The 17,959-nt window shown below is 46.0% G+C and overlaps 1 protein-coding gene across 1 annotated transcript; it reads left to right on the top strand.

The window, feature by feature from the left end:
- Positions 1-12,685: 12,685 nt before the first annotated feature.
- Positions 12,686-13,655, top strand: LOC141981017 (olfactory receptor 52D1-like). Its single transcript, XM_074942834.1, has one exon. It carries the CDS (start codon positions 12,693-12,695, stop codon positions 13,653-13,655), a length of 963 nt encoding a protein of 320 aa, XP_074798935.1. The 5' UTR covers positions 12,686-12,692.
- Positions 13,656-17,959: the final 4,304 nt, after the last annotated feature.

The raw sequence follows: 17,959 nt of genomic DNA, 5'->3' as shown, positions 1-17,959 counted from the left end.
ATGTGGGCAGCATGGGGGGTTGTGGGGCAGGCAGGGAGGTGTACACGGACAGGTGGGCAGCTGTACTGAAATGTTGTTGTTGTTGTGATTGTTAGTCCAAGGCCAGCGCTGGGACCTTTCATGGCCCCAAGTACCTGTGGCTGGGCTCTGGGTCTCCTTCCCCTGGCGAGCCACAGAACTGCAGCCTGGGTGTCACAACCTTCACTCAGTTTGGTTTCCAGTTGTTGTTATTGAATGTTATTTACGTAACTTCAGGTATCTCACCAGTGGAAAGAACCACTGGTCTTAGCTCCTCAGCTGGTTCAATCTCCCATCATATTCTCATATTCCCCTGTCTGTACCCTCCTTCCCCATCCTAGGCTGGCCCAATTCCAGCAGTACGCTGGTCGTTTTGGTTAGACGTTTGGCTGCGTGTGTGTGTTCTCTCTTCGCAGACAGTTGGCACAGCAGACCTCAAGCGAAACTCACAGTAAGCACAAGATCTGTTAAGGGATGAAGGCTCCCAGCCAGGTTTATTGTCAATGAAGCACAGCACTAGTATCCCGAAGACTTTACCGGACCACTAATACATGTATGCCTGTAACAATGGACCAGGTCAGTGAACGACGAGACTCTCCATTCCTCCCTAGGCTAGACAAAGACACTCCCTGTGAGATAAATCTTTATATCCCAATACAAACAAGTTTCATACTGCCCCTCTGATATAGTTAGTTATTGCCCCTCTTGTGAGTAGTTATCACCCATCTCCTTGTACATCTTGGTTAGATCAAAACATCTCTATTATGTATTATCATCCTCTTCTTATCTTTTAGGAAGGGCCAGATTCTCTGAGCAGGTTCTGCCTCTTGGTCACAGCTTCTCTTTGCCTTATATCATAAAGCTTTGTCTTCTACATGAGCCCAAGCCTCAGGCCTCTGATACAAGGGTTTATGTCTCAGGCTCCCTTCCTACTACTTTCCCCCACTTTTTGTCTTTTTTATGGGAAGGATGTTTACCCATAATCTCGGAAAAGCATAATGCATGGACTGAAGATGACCCAGTGGGCTAAACACTGTTATGTGGTCACCTTACTTTCCCATCCTCACACTTATGCCCCATCGGTCCCAGAGTCTGCACATTCCCTCATACGACGAAAAGACAGATTTTATTTTCCAATTGTTTTTAGTTACTTATAGGGGACGTGGGAATGTTAGGGCTGGGGCCATGACAGAGGAATGTAGTTTTATGATTGACCCTTGGGGGCAATTTTAGATAATTAAAATGTATGGATAGTATGGGATATGTGTATATATTTGTATGTTACATATGGGTATATATGCCTAGTGCTGACCTGAATTTGATGGGTTAGTTGTTATGGCTCACCACTGATCGCATCCGACCAGAAGATTAATATGTTCTTATCCAATTCAGAGAGTTCTATATCGGGAGAGGACTCTCAGCATGCTTGACAAGAACACGTACACTGAGGACAATAACAAATTGATACAATCTTTATTGACATTAACATAAAAATAAGAAATGCAATGAAACTTATAACTGTGAAACAGTAAAAGAATTCCAAAACTCCTGGTGGTAACATTTCTATTATAAGTACCTTAACCTAACATACTCACGCCCTTCCTTGAGGACACGGTAATAGGAGGTGAAGAACCAGCCTCACTCCTGGCTTGCCCGATTACGCGATGGTGCTGGCTTCCCCAATGGTTAGGAATGTTGAGTAGTTATACTGCACACGCGGAGCTGATAGCGTGATAGAAGATAGACTAGACAGATAGACAGATAGTTTATAGAGTATAGGAGAACTGGAAAAAGCACTCCAAGACACCGAAGCTTCAGGAGTTAGAAGAGCTTTCCATCTGTCCTCTTACCAGGTATTTTATAGGATCCTGACCTATGTAATTCAGGCCCAAGCTACTATACCCAAATTTTATTTCCGTACCCTAAGAAATGTATGGGTACCCTTCTCCTATAGGTTAGTGGATTATGACACTTACTTTCTAAATATATTAATAAGGATTATCTCACTCCAAAACTGTCAACCTAAGCTTTCTTGGTGACCTCCAAGTTGTGGTGTACCCTGCGGTTACCAACCGGCTGTAGATGCCAGATAAACCTGTGATGTGATGTGGATAGTTCCTCCCTTTGGTTCCCCAAAGTTCAGGAACCATTCTTATCTGTGCCAAAGGTTGCCAGCTTTTATGCTGACATATTCTTAACTGATTATACTTTTTGCTATAAAGCAGGTCTTACCAGATCATACAGACCGGTAGGCTTCTTGCATTTCAGCATTTCAGCAAAACTTATTATTAGGAAACACATGCCTCAACACATCTTAAATTCCAAGGAATTAATACTGATAAAATAGAGTAATTTCAGGAAAAGAAACATATTAATTGATTCTGCTGGCTGGATTAGTAGGATATAACAGCTAGCAAAATAATCCTATGGGCTACACTAGTACGTATGTGTACATACGACAGCACCTTATATCCAAGCATAACAATCCTTTGCAGGGTCCTGCACTTAGGATGGAAGAATCCAATGCACCGCTACAGACTAGGGACCGAATGGCTAGGCAGCAGTTCTGCGGAAAAGGACCTAGGGGTGACAGTGGACGAGAAGCTGGATATGAGTCAACAGTGTGCCCTTGTTGCCAAGAAGGCCAATGGCATTTTGGGATGTATAAGTAGGGGCATAGCGAGCAGATCGAGGGATGTGATCGTTCCCCTCTATTCGACACTGGTGAGGCCTCATCTGGAGTACTGTGTCCAGTTTTGGGCCCCACACTACAAGAAGGATGTGGATAAATTGGAGAGAGTCCAGCGAAGGGCAACAAAAATGATTAGGGGTCTAGAGCACATGACTTATGAAGAGAGGCTGAGGGAGCTGGGATTGTTTAGTCTGCAGAAGAGAAGAATGAGGGGGGATTTGATAGCTGCTTTCAACTACCTGAAAGGGGGTTCCAAAGAGGATGGCTCTAGACTGTTCTCAATGGTAGCAGATGACAGAACGAGGAGTAATGGTCTCAAGTTGCAATGGGGGAGGTTTAGATTGGATATTAGGAAAAACTTTTTCACTAAGAGGGTGGTGAAACACTGGAATGCGTTACCTAGGGAGGTGGTAGAATCTCCTTCCTTAGAGGTTTTTAAGGTCAGGCTTGACAAAGCCCTGGCTGGGATGATTTAGTTGGGGATTGGTCCTGCTTCGAGCAGGGGGTTGGACTAGATGACCTTCTGGGGTCCCTTCCAACCCTGATATTCTATGATTCTATGATTCTATGATTCTTTCCCAGTCTCCATGGTGTAGTCTGGTCCTTGTGGCACTGCAGATAGCAACACTTTCCTAGTAGGGCAATTACAGTTACCGCCTGAATTATTATTGGTGGTAGGCTGAGTGGTCTAAAATACTGGGATGGGCACTATTGCAGTGTGTCCAACAGTGCTTTGTGTAGGAGAAGTAAAAGAGAAGTGTGGAGTGGTGACATTACAAATGAGGCCTTTATATACAAATGTCTTGTAATTAGTTACTACACAGTACTGGCCATTCATGTTATAGGTTACCCATACTGCCAGTTGTCACCTTCTGGTAAACTTTACTGGGCAGGAAACAGGAACAGCTTCTCGCTTCCATGGGTCGCGTTGCTCTGTGATACACCAGTAGCTGACATAGATCCAGTTTTTTCTTATGCATGCTGTCTTTCAGATAATCTACTGAATGGATGTAACCAATTTGTTAAATATTGCTGTTCCAGGATTTAGTGTTGGATCCAGATACTGAAAACGATTGTTTTGAATAACATGTGCCTTAATTAGGATGCAGTGTTACTGACCCCAAAGTGTGACTGGTACTGTCAGGGAATTTGTTTACCCACTTATAGTTACTGTGTTACCAATTTGTTTTTTCCAAGCCTTCATGTTGTTTGCTGCCATTCCTTTGCTGATTTTTACGTGTGTGTTGGTTAAACAGTTTAGCAATGTTACGCACATTGTAAACGATGTATAACAAAAATACAACAATACAGCAGTAATACAGTCACTTTTACACAGTAGCCAAGTTTAACTTAACTGGCAATGGTTTCTAGCTGATCACCAACTTCATTGTCAATATACGGTAGGTTCTCTTCCCACTACAGTCACCAGTGTCTTCTCCATGCTCCCAGTCTGCTCCCAGAGGAGAAAAAATGCATTCAGTAATCTCAGGCATGAGCTTGCAGGCAAAATGCCTCCAGTTGACTCCTGGGTACATGTTCATAGATTCCAAGCCCAGAAGGAACCATTGTGATCATCTGGTCTTACTTTTTGAAGAGCACAGGCCAGATAATTTCCCCAAAATTACTCCTAGAGCAAATCTTTTAGAGAAACATCTAACCTTGATTTCAAAATTCTCAGTGATGGAGAATCTGCCAAGACCCTCTGTAAATTGCTCCAATGGTTAATTACTCTCACTATTAAAATTATATGCCTTATTTCCACTCAGAATTGGTTTAACTTCAACTTCCAGCCATTGGATCCCATTACACCTCTGTACACCAGGCAGAAAAGTCTATTGTTATATATCTGTTCCTCATGTAGTACTGACAAATTGTGGTCAAGTCATAGAATCATAGAATATCAGGGTTGGAAGGGACCTCAGGAGGTCATCTAGTCCAACCCCCTGCTCAAAGCAGGACCAATCCCCAACTAAATCATCCCAGCCAGGGCTTTTTCAAGCCTGACCTTAAAAACTTCAAAGGAAGGAGATTCCACCACCTCCCTAAGTAACCCATTCCAGTGCTTCACCACCCTTCGAGTGAAAAAGTTTTTTTCCAAATATCCAACCTAAACCTCTGCCACTGCAACTTGAGACAATTATTCCTTGTTCTGTCATCTGCTACCACTGAGAACAGTCTAGCGCCATCCTCTTTGGAACCCCCCTTCAGGTAGTTGAAAGCAGCTATCAAATCCCCCCTCATTCTTCTCTTCCGCAGACTAAACAATCCCAGTTCCCTCAGCCTCTCCTCATGAATCATGTGTTCCAGTCCCCTAATCATTTTTGTTGCCCTCCACTGGACTCTTTCCAATTTGTCCACATCCTTATAGAATCATAGAATATCAGAGTTGGAAGGGACCTCAGGAGGTCATCAAGTCCAACTCCCTGCTCAAAGCAGAACCAACTAAATCATCCCAGCCAGGGCTTTGTCAATCCTGACCTTCTTGCAGTTTGGTGCCCTCTAGTTCTTGTGTTATGTGCAAGAGTAAACAACTCTTTTGTGTACACTTTCTCCACAACAGTCACAGTTGCATAGGTCAATATCATATTCCCCCTTAGTCATAAGAGTGGGCATACTGGGTCAGAGAGAAGATCCATTTTGCCCATTATCCTGTCTTCCGACTGGCGAATGACAGGTGATTCACAGGGACTGAACAGAACAGGTAATCATCAAGTGATCCATTCCCACCTTTTGTCAAACAGAGGCTAGGGATGCCATCCCTGCCCATCCTGACTAATAGCCATTGATGGACCTGTCCTCCAGGAACTCTTTGGACCTATCCTGTGGAACTCTTTGCCAGAGGATGTTATGACGGCCAAGACTATAATTGGTGCCTACTGCCTTTGTGCCTCTAACAACCTGAGTCCCACTGAATGCAGATGAACCACTGGGCACCTAACTCACAGCTGTTCCTCTGAACTTCTCCCTCCACACCCCCCCCCCCCGAATTACATCCTGTGCAGTGACTCTAGCAGTCCACAAGCCTCAGGGCACATGCTGATCACCGAAGGGGCTTAGAAAGCTTCTCCTGCCCATGGCACGAAATTGCGTTATGGCGGGTTTATGACTGTGCAGGAGCATCTGTGCTGCACTTGGTCAGACAGAGGCTATCAGATGAGAGGGGCTATTACTCTGTGTCAGGGTTCCCTCCCCACTCTGAACTCTAGGGTACAGATGTGGGGACCTGCATGAAAGACCCCCTAAGCTTATTTCTACTATCTTCCCTAGGGAGATGGTTACCCAGGGAGGTGGTGGAATCTCCTTCCTTAGAAGTTTTTAAGGTCAGGCTTGACAAAGCTCTGGCTGGGATGATTTAATTGGGGATCGGTCCTGCTTTGAGCGGGGGGTTGGACTAGATGACTTCCTGAGGTCCCTTCCAACCCTGATATTCTATGATTCCCCAAGGCAGAAACTCTTTGCCCTTGGAGGATACGTTGCCACCACCAAGTGATTTAACAAAGAATAAGGGAAAGGACCATTTGGAGTTCCTATTCCCCCCAAATATCCCCCCAAGTCCTTACACCCCCTTTCCTGGGGAGGCTTGAGAATAATATCCTAACCAGTTGGTTACAAAATGATCAAAGATCCAAACCCCTGGGTCTTGGAAGAATGGAAAAATCAGTGAGGTTCTTAAAAGATGGATTTTATTAAAAAAAGAAAGGTAAAAATCATCTCTGTAAAATCAGGATGGAAAATACTTTACAGGGTACTCAGATTCAAGAACACAGAGGATTTCCCTCTGGGCAAAACTTTAAAGTTACAAAAAAGCAAACCAGGAATACACCTTCCCTCTCAGCACAGAGAACAACACAAGCCAAAACAAAGATATGCTAACACATTCCCTTGCTAGTACTTACTAATTTTAATGGAGTTGGAGTGCCTGTGGAGTTCTTTTGATCTGTCTCCATCAAGCACACAGAACAGACAGAGCCAGAACAGAAAAACAAAAGCCTTCTCCCCACTCCCCAGATTTGAAAGTATCTTGTCCCCTTATTCGTCCTTTTGATCAGGTACCAGCCACGTTACCTGAGCTTCTTAACTGTTTAAAGGTAAAATGATTTTGGGCCTCTGTCCAGGAGGGATTTTATAGTACTGTATACAGGAAGGTTGTTACTCTTCCCTTTATATTTATGACACTCTGTGTTTGAAACAAGAATTTTCCAGAGCCTTTCCATTGCTTGTCGCATTCTCAGGGATTCAGCACAGGGCTCTTCATTCAGGAGGAGGAGCTGCTCAGATTCTATGACGATGGGCAGCAGCATGGAAATGCTGATAGATAAATGAGTATGTTTAACCTTTGGCTCTATCTTTTCTCTCTGGTGTTATTGTAATGCTGGACAACTGTATCAAGTCTGCAAGACTCTGTGTGCCCTGAGAATCTGAGCCTTTGTTATCAGCAAATAATTTCTTCACTCCCAGAGAAGGCTCTCAGGCTGATGATCTCCAGGGTCTATTTTCTGCACTTCCTGCTGCTCATGGAGCTGAGGGAATTGTCTGGGAGTCCTGGCCAACCTGAGAGTCTGCAGGGACTGTACAGGGGAATCATAAAGATCACTGTCCGGAATGCCGAGTGTCAGACATGTGAGATTCATACGCTGATTCTCAGGGCTCTGGCTTCCTGTCGCTATAAGGTGATTTTCTCTCTCTGTTGAGCAGGATTCCGGTGAGTTACTTGTTTCTGTATTTAAGTTAGTGCTAAGGGCTCAAGAAGGGTTCAAGGGTCCATACCAAAAATCATCTGGGCAGGAATTCACCAGTACAGCAACTTGACATTTTTAGTATTGTCAAAAGCACCAAGGGATTTACCTGGTAAAATTGGAACTCAAATATTATTGGAAATAGTTTAGAGAAATATTCATTTTTATGATCATAGAATCATAGAATATTAGGGTAGAAGAGACATCTAGTCCAATCTCCTGCTTAAAGCAGGACCAACACCAACTAAATCATCCCAGCCAGGGCTTTGTCAAGCCAGGCCTTAAAAACCTCTAAGAATAGAGATTCCACCACCTCCCTAGGTAACCCATTCCAGTGCTTCTCCACCCTCCTAGTGAAATAGTGTTTCCTACTATCCAACCTAGACCTCCCCCACTGCAACTTGAGACCATTACTCCTTGTTCTGTCATCTGCCACCACTGAGAACAGCCGAGCTCCAGCCTCTTTGGAACCCGACTTCAGGTAGTTGAAGGATGATATCAATGTCCCCTCACTCTTCTCTTCTCCAGATAAAATAAGCCCTGTTCCCTCAGCCTCTCTTTGTAAGTCTTGTGCCCCAAGCCCCTAATCATTTTTGATGCCCTCCGCTGGACTCTCTCCAATTTGTCCACATCCCTTCTGTAGTGGGGGGACCAAAACTGGACGCAATACTCCAGGTGTGACCTCCCCAGTGGCGAATAGAGGGGAATAATCACTTCCCTCAATCTGCTGGCAATGCTCTTACTAATACAGCCCAATATGCTGTAGGCCTTCTTGGCAACAAGGGCACACTGCTGACTCATATCCAGCTTCTCATCCACTGTAATCCCCAGGTCCTTTTCTGCAGAACTGCTGCTTAGCCACAGGTCCCCAGCCTGTAGCGGTGCATGGGATTCTTCCATCCTTTGTGCAGGACTCTGCAGTTCTCCTTGTTGAACCTCGTCAGATTTCTTTTGGCCTAATTCTCCAATTTGTCTAGGTCATTCTGGACCCTATCCCTACCCTCCACTGTATCTACCTCTATCCCCAGTTTAGTGTCATCTGCGAACTTGCTGAGGGTGCAATCCACACCATCCTCCAGGTAGTTAATAAAGATGTTGAACAAAACCAGCCCTTGGACCGATCCCTGGAGCACTTCGTCTGATACCGACTTCCAACTAGACATCGAGCCATTGATCACTACCCATTGAGCCCAACAATCTAGCCAGCTTTCTATCCACCTTATAGTCCATTCATCCAATCCATACGTCTTTAATTTGCTGGCAAGAATACACTGGCAGACCATATCAAAATCTTTGCTAAAATCAAGATATATCACATCCCAAGATATATCACTTTTCCCATATCCACAGAGCCAGTTATCTTGTCATAGAAGGCAATCAGGTTGGTCAGGCATGACTTGCCCTTGGTGAATCAGTTAATTCTCTCAAACCGTGTCCTTCTGTCTGTCTGAGTAGCTTTCTTTTTTGGGCAGTGTGGTTTTTCTTCTGATTCACTCAAGTTTTCTAATTCAGCAACTTTACTTCCTTGTTAAGAAGTGCAGCTAAAGCCTCTTCAGGGGGTATTTCGTTGTGACACCTACCAAAGGATTCACAAGAAAGGGATGCACAGGGTTTCACTCACATTCTGCCTCCCTGGGTCACTGACACTGGGTTCCCTCTGAGCAAAATCCCTGCCTTGTTTTGAAATCACTGTCCTTCATGCCCAGTGTCAGAGCTGCATGCTAACTAGGGGTTTCCTTCAGACTCTTTCAGCATCCTAACAGAATTACCCTCTCTGTAGCAGGACCTGAGGGCTTGAGTTTAAGAGGTGGGAGCCAAAAGTTAAACACTGAGGGTGAATCTGGTCCCACTGAGATCAATGGCAGAACTCCCAACAGGTCCAGGAGTTCAACCTAAATCCTCATGTAGGGACTTAAATTAATTACTTGATTTATACCAACCATGAGTCTCCCGTGATGGGTGAATGCATTTGGACCAAAGAATAACTGACAAGATTGTTACTAAAATCTCAAACTCACAGGCTTAAAGGTTCAGAACAATGAATAGAACAACTTTTTCAGGGAGTCTGGCTTAGAGGAAACTATATGGTGTTGGAAATCTCACCGGGACAGGTCCAGGAACACACAGTGTGTGTGTCGTGGGGTGGGGGGAGTGTGGGACATGCAGGAGCTACTGGCAGCTGCCTGAAACAGTGGGCTACTGAGACACAGATGTTAAACCCAGGATGCTCTGGGACCATTTGCTAGCCAGCTCTGTTAGTCATTAATGGCAAGGGTTGTAAATTCATTCCTCAATGCAGAGATTTTATGGGCTCAAGTCATTATTTTTCTCACCTAAAACATTACTCTTTACTTTGTAACAGGATCCCTGATCCTCGTGAAATACACACCTAGTGTAATATTTCGAAGGTGCAGTAATCACATGAGAACTTCTCATAGGGCTCAACCCAACATGACCCATTAGAGTGCTACCCATTGCCTTGTACTTGTGGGTTCGATTAAAACATCTCTACCCATCATGCTGTCATCCTGACCTTACCTCTGGGTTTGGTCAGTGTGTCCCTGTTATCTCTGGGGAATAGGCTGGTATTGAGTTGTTCTGGTATCACCACCTTTCTGGAATGTGGTTGTGTGAGTGCTTTGTGCCTTGCATCTCTTAGGAATATGTGATTTTCCAATATCACCACTATGCTTGCCAAAATCTGTGAGGAGGGCCCTGCCTTTTGCTCAGAACCCGACTTTCCATTATATCAGCAAAGTTTTGACCAGTTTAGTTCAGACTGATACAAGGGCTTATGTTTCAATCATCCTTCCTACTATGGTAGGTACTGACAGACTTTTATCAAGTCACCCCTTCACCATCTTTCTTAAAATATATAGACTGAGATCTTTGAGTCTATCACTATAAGTTTGTTTGGGGACTGGAACACATGAGTTATGAGGAGAGGCTGAGGGAACTGGGGATGTTTAGTCTATGGAAGAGAAGAAAGAGGGGGGATTTGATAGCTGCTTTCAACTACCTGAAAGGGGGTTCCAAAGAGGATGGCTCTAGAATGTTCTCAATGGTAGCAGATGACAGAACAAGGAGTAATGGTCTCAAGTTGCAGTGGGGGAGATTTAGGTTGGATATTAGGAAAAACTTTTTCACTAGGAGGGTGGTGAAACACTGGAATGCATTACCTAGGGAGTTGGTGGAATCTCCTTCCTTAGAAGTTTTTAAGGTCAGCTGCGATGATTTAATTGGGGATCGGTCCTGCTTCGAGCAGGGGGTTGGACTGGATGACCTCCTGAGGTCCCTTCCAACCCTGGTATTCTATGATTCTATGATTCTAAGGCAGGTTTTCTAATCTTTTAATAATTCTTGTGACTCTTCTCTGAACCCTCCTCAGTGTTTCAACATCCATATTTAATTTTGGACACCAGAACTGGACACAGGGTTCCAGCAGCAGTCGCACCAGTGCCAAATACAGAGGTAAAATAACTTCTCTACCTCTCCTTGAGATTTCCCTGGTTATCATCCCAGGATCACATTGGCTATTTTGGCCACATGGTCACACTGTGACCTCATGTTTTAGCTAATTATCCCTTCAGGCCCCCAAATCTAGTTAAGAGACGTTACATATCCCACTATAGTCCCCATCATGTAAGCATCACCTGCATTCTTTGTTCCTAGATGTAGATATCTACAGAACTATATTAGAACACATATTGATTGCTTTGACCCAGTTTACCAACCAATCCAATTTGCTCTGAATCAGTGGCCTGTCCTCTTCATTATTTACCATTCCCCAATTTTTGTGTCATCTGCAGACTTCAATATTCAGGCATGAGAATAGTTAGTAGCTGAGTTGCTCACATGTGTCTCTGCTTACACTTGTCATTTAACACCTGAAACTTATGTCTCAGACAAGAAAGTGTCTCACCAAAAGGAACAAGTGAAGTAACAGAGGTGCCGGCCTGTAGTCCTAAATACCAAGGCCCTTGTGCCCTTCATGCCCATTCTGTTGAGCACAGAGTCATAGCCCAGTGTGATAACATCTGTTTCTACAGGGGAAACTTGGCTCCTTTCCTACATAGGAACTTCATCATGGATCAGACCTATAGTCCATCTAGTTCAGTGTCCTCTCTCTGGCAGTGACAGCCCCAGGTGCTGCAGAAAAAGATGTAAGAAACCCACCAGTAAGTGGATGGGGTGAGGATGATTGAACAGCATGAGGGTCTCACCCTAATAACTTACAGCTTGATATTGGCTTGTGCCCTGAAACAAGTGGGCATAAAGGCTTTCCAGAACATTTATTTAGCTGTACCTATTGTAACTAAATACTTTTACTGTCCACGTAAATGCCCAAACCCTTCCAGATCCTTGCTTAGCTTATGGTCTCAGCTACCACTTGTGGCTATGAGTTCCTCGGTCTCTTTAGGCACTGAGTGAAGAAAGCATTCTTTTTGTTTAATCTGTTTTGAATTTGCCACATTTCAAATTAATTGAACATTATCTTGATCTCATTTTATGGGACAGGGAGAACACAGTCTCCATCTACTCTCTACCAGTCAGTATTTTATGTACTTTCCTCGTGTCCACTCTTATTCATCGTCTTTGTAAGGTAACAATCCCAGTCTTTTCAACCTCTCTCTGTGTGAGAGTTTTCCCAGGCCCTTAATCACTCTTACTGCCCTTGCCCGAATCCCTCTAGTTCTGCAATATCTTGTGTGAGAAGGGTGCCCAGTACTACATAGAGGAGTCCAGAGGACCGTGAAATATTGATATGACTGATCTCACGACATTGTATTTTCTATAGGATTCCCCATCCCACTCCTTCTGGATCCCAATGTTTTGCTTAGTTTCTATCCATGCTTGCCCTGTGAGCAGGGTTTCCCAGAGCTGTGTACCATGGTGCCCAGGACCCTTTTCTGAGTTCATACACTTAAATTAGAAGCTTGTTAGGTGTTTGAGGAGTTCCACTATTCCCTACATTGGGCATACACATTGCAGTTTATTGACCTCGAAATTCATCTGCCATCATGTTGCCCATTCACCTGGCAGGGTTAGTTCACTCTGAGGACTTCTCTGGGCTAGACTATGACCTAAATAATCTGGCACCATCTGTAAATGTGGCCACATCACCGCTCAGCCTCCTTTCTCTTATTTTCTGTACTGGTATCTAATGTGTAAACCCCCATCTCTGTTTCCCTCCCTTCACAGGCACCTTGAGCATTTCTGTGCCTGATCGACTCATCCACCACCATATGGCAGCTTCCAACCTCACCCCCTCTGGCCTTTCAACATTTATCCTAACAGGCATTCCTGGGCTGGAAGCTGCCCACATCTGGATTTCCATCCCTTTTTCTACATTCTATATTATCAGCCTGTTGGGAAATTTCATGGTTCTGTTTGTTGTAAGCAGAGAGCAGACCCTGCACAAGCCGATGTACCTGCTGCTGTGCATGCTGGCACTCACAGACATCAGCATGTCTACCTCCGTCATGCCAAAGGCACTGTGTATATTTTGGTTCAATTTGAAAGACATTACTGTGGGTGGCTGCCTCACCCAGATGTTCTTCCTTCACGCAGTTTCTGTTATGCAGTCAGCCGTCCTCGTGATAATGGCCTTCGATCGCTATGTCGCCATATGTAACCCCCTGAGATACCCCACCATCCTCACGAACACACGAGTAGCTAAGCTAGGGCTTCTGGGTTTGATGAGAGCTGTTCTCTTCATGCTGCCCCTGCCCCTGCTCCTGAGCAGGCAGCCATTCTGTGTGAACCATGTTATCCCCCACATGTACTGCGAGCACATGGCTGTGGCGAAGATGTCTTGTGGGGACATCACAGTCAACAGAGCATATGGCTTGGTGATGGCATTTGTAGTCTTAGGGTTAGACCTGATGCTCGTAGCCCTGTCCTACAGTCTGATCATTGGGGCCGTCCTCAGAATCTCCTCCAAGACAGCCTACCAGAAAGCCCTCAACACCTGCACAGCCCACATTTGTGTCATGCTGATGTCTTGTACTCTCTTCTTCTTTTCGACTCTGACACACCGGTTTGGTCAGGGCATCGCTCCACACATTCACATCATCTTGGCCAACCTCTACTTCCTCGTCCCCCCCATGCTCAACCCTATCATTTATGGGGTCAAAACCAAAGAGCTTTGTGACAAAGTGAGCAAATACACCTGCAGAATATGCTTGCCTGGAGGCCACTGTCTTTAAACCTGCATGACAAGAGCGGGAAAGGATATCTCCTTCTTAATCAAGGGTGTTCTGTCCCAGTGTAGATAAGCTCAGCATTGTGGAAGTTCAAGTCTGAGAAGCTCCTCACACCTAACATCTTATCACTCCATCACCAAGCAATACGCTGTCCTTTCCTCTCTGATCATCACCTGATCTCTTTCAGCGTCACCCTGAGAAACTGGAAAGGATCCAGAGGTGAGAGACAAACATGACCAAAGGGATGGAATGCAAGGCATATGAGCTGAGGCTGAAGAAACTGGGGACTGCAAACAGGGGACTTTGTAAGAGATAGACATAACAGAATCACTATGGTTAGGAAGGGCCGCATCGCCAATGCCAATGCTGCTCCTCTCTCCTCCACCTGTGCCTGTATCCAAACAGACAACCTAACCATGGATGCCTCTACCCAGTGATGAGCTGCTAAAATCTTAACAACCTGTTCCCCCCTCACCCCAAAAGGGGGTCATGCCCCCCCGCAGGACGCCTGCCCCATCCACCCCCCTCCTCTGTCCCCTGACTGTCCCCGGAACTGGGCAGGAGGGTCTCGTGGGCCACCGTAGTGGGTGTCCTCCCCGCCCCTAAGAGCCAGAGGGACCTGCCGGGGGTGAGGTGGGGAGTCCCAGCGGTGCTTACGTGGGGCAGCTCTCGGGAAGCATCCGGCAGGTCCCTCTGGCTCCTAGGGATGGGGTAGCATAGGTAGGGGGGGAATCGGGGGAGAAGCCGCTCCCCCCACTGATCACATCAAAAGTGGCGCCTTAGGCACCGACCCCGTGGGTGTTCTGGGGCTGGAGCACCCATGGGGAAAAGTTGGTGGGTGCAAAGCAACCACCAGCAGCTCCCCACCCCATGCCTGGCCCCTGCTTACCTCTGCTCCACCTCCGCCTCCTCCCCTGAACTTCCCCCACCCCAGCTTCCTGCGAATCAGCTGTTCGCATGGAAAGCCTGGGAGGGCTGAGAAGCAAGCAGCGACTTCGCGCTCAGGCCCAGGGAAGCGGAGGAGAGCTGGGGTGGGGAGCGGTTCCCCTGCGCCCCCCTGTCTCGGGTTACCTGCTGCGGCGCGGGCAGCCCTCCTCGGGCCCCCCCCAGCTCACCTCCGCTCCGCCTCCCTGGGCCTGAGCCTGAAGCCGCCTCTTGCTTCTCAGCCCTCCCAGGCTTCTCACGCGAACAGCTGATTCGCGGGAAGCTGGGGGTGGGGGGCAGAGAAGCAGAGCAGGGCGGAGCATAACTCAGGGGCGGAGGTGAGCTGGGGCTGGGCGGGGAGCTGCTGGTGGGGGCTCTGCACCCACCATATTTTCCCCGTGGGTTCTCCAGCCCCAGAGCACCCACGGAGTCGGTGCCTAAGGCACCACTTTTGACCGGTTGTTAAATTTAGAAGCCTTTTTAGAACCGGTTGTCCCGCACAGAACAACCGTTTCTAAGAAGCTTCTAAATTTAACAACTGGTTCCAGCGAATTGGTGTGAACCGGCTCCAGCTCACCACTGCCTCTACCCATATTCTGGTGTGGATTTGCGGAGATAGTGGCCTGCATTTTCCACTCTCAGGAAGCAAGCCTGGGGGGACCATCCAGTGCAAAAGGTACCTGCTGGTGGAATCTCGCAGGGAGTATGAGGGAGAGCTACAGAAAGAGGTGGCTTGGCTGAGGATCACACATGCCCATGAGGAATTCCTCAAGAGTATTCACATGGAGCCATCCAAGGCTGAGGAAGCCATCCAGCTACAGAGGATTGCTGTCACACCGCTGGGAGAGGAGGATATGGCTCTGTGACAGGGAGGATACTGGCTGCTGGTTACTTCTGGCAGCAGACAGTGCTCCACCCCTGCTCCCAAACCACTCAACATGGTGATGGAAAACCGATATGCGTCCCTGGAAATGAGCAATGAAGAATCACCCCAAAGGAGGAGGAAGAGGAGCCATGTAACCCCAAGGCTGGGAGGATCACAGCCACCATTCGCAGGAGGAAATGTAGTCTAGTGGTGGTTGGTGACTTTCTTCTGAGGGGGATGAAGGCACCCATCCTTGGTATGAAAGGATTGTCGAGGATCATTTGGCCCTCTGACCACTACCCCATGCTACCCATCCATGTGGGCACTAATGATACTGCAAGTTATGACCCTGAGCAGATTGGAAGTAACTGCAGGGCTCTGGGAGTATGGGCAAAAGAGTTTGGAGTGCAAGTGGTGTTCGCTTCCGTTCTTCTGGTCAAGCATAGGGACCCAGGCAGAGACAGATGCATCCTGGAGGTGAATCTGCTAAGCAGAGATGGGGTCCACGTTTCGAGGAAGGGGTGGAGCATATTTGGCTACAGCGTGGCTAACCTAGTGAGGAGAGCTTTAAACTAGGTTCAATGGGGGCAGGTGACCAAAGTCCACAGGTAAGTCAAAAACACGGACATCTGGGAGAAGGGTTGGAATCTGGGGGGAGTATGGGCTGTTATAGCAGAAATAAGGGAGAGACAAGACAGAAGTGTGGGGGGGAGAAATCAAATAGATTATCTTAGATGTCTGTATATTAATGTGAGAAGTCTGGGGAATAAACAGGAAGAACTCAAAATGCTAGTAAATAAACACAACTATGACATCGTTGGCATCATGGAGACTTGGTGGGATAATACGCATGACTGGAATATTGCTATAGAAGGGTACAGCTTGCTCAGCAAGGGCAGACAGAGAGAACAGGAAGGAGGTGTTGCCTTATATATTAAAAATGTATACACTTGGACTCAGGTTAAGACAGAAATAGAAGACAGACTTGATAAATGTTTCTGGGTAAGGATAAAGAGGTAAAAACCAAACCTTGATGTCATGGTAGGGCTCTACTACAGACCACCTAATCAGGAAGAAGAGGTGGATGAGGCTTTTTTAAACAAGTAACAAAAACATCCAAAGCACGGGACTTTGTGCTGATGTGGAATTTCCACTACCCAGGGATCTGTTGGGAAAATAACACAGCAGGGCACAGATTATCCAACAAGTTCTTGGAACGTATTGCAGACATTTTTTTTTATTTCAGAAGGTGGAGACAGCTACTAGGGGAGAGGCTCTTCTAGTTTTGACAAATATGGGGGAACAAGTGGAGAATTTGCAAGTGGAAAGCAGCCTGGGTGAAAGAGATCATGAAATGGTAGAATTTATGATTCTAAGCAATGGTAGGAGGGAGAACAGCAAAATAAAGACAATGGATTTCAAGAAGGCAGACTTTAGCAAACTCAGGGAGTTGGTAGATAAGATCCCATGGGAACCAAGTCTAAGGGGAAAAAGAAGACAGTGGGCAGTTTTTCAAAGAGACATTATTAAGGACACAAGACCAAACTATCCCACTGTGTAGGAAAGATAGGAAGTATGGCAAGAGATCAACCTGGCTTAACCAGGAGATCGTCAATGATCCAAAAATAAAAAAGAGTCCTACCAAAAGTTGAAACTAGGTCAAATTGTAACCCACACACCTCCTGGGTGAGGTGTTCTGTCCTATCTCATGTCCGGCACTGAAACTACTAAGAGAGAGGGTTATATATAAAATGAGTTTTTTCTACAGCCTTAGCAAAGAAGCAATTGGCTTTTAGCTCATTCGGTAGAGTCTCATGCACTAAGCTCCAGAGCTCTCAGGTTCGATCCTGCTTACTGACGGCCGGGGTTTGTCGGTGCTACAAAATTACAAAGGATGAGTGTAAACAAATAACACAAGTATGTAGGGACAAAATCAGTCCAGGCACAAAACAAGATCAAACTAGCCAGAGACATAAATGGTAAAAGAAAATAATATACAAATACATTAGAAGCAAGAGGAATACCAAGAAGAAAGCCTATCACTCAAGGGGGGAGGGGGGTGATAATATAAGAAAATGTGGAAATGCAGAGTTGCTTAATGACTTGTTTGTTTAATTTTTCACCAAGAAGGTTTGTGGTGAGTGGACGTCTAATATAGTGAATGCCAGTGAAAATGAGGTCGAATCTGAAGAGGCTAAGGTGGACAAACTTCTGCTGGGGCTTGTAGCTTTTTTAAAAAAGTCAAATTTGTAGTAGGTATCCAAAGAAATCTTTCATTTCCTATTTGATATATAGAGGAATGTGTGAATAAAAAAAACCCCTTTGTCTCAAGAAATAGCTGGGACTACTTTTTGGTTAGTTTTTAAGTGACTTTGGGCTATTAATGCAGTAGACATTTGGCAACTCCAGCCAGAACCAGAGGGGCCAGAGAAGGAGCCCAGAAGGCTGAGCTGGGTCGGAGGCAGAGCATCAGTGCTGAGACAGAGCTGGGGAGATGAAGCTGGACCACACCAGAGCC

Source organism: Natator depressus, chromosome 1 (genome assembly GCF_965152275.1).
Source record: "Natator depressus isolate rNatDep1 chromosome 1, rNatDep2.hap1, whole genome shotgun sequence".
NCBI lineage: Eukaryota > Metazoa > Chordata > Testudines > Cheloniidae > Natator > Natator depressus.
Note: the sequence above shows the minus strand (reverse complement) of the source record. Positions and strands in the feature narration are given on the sequence as shown.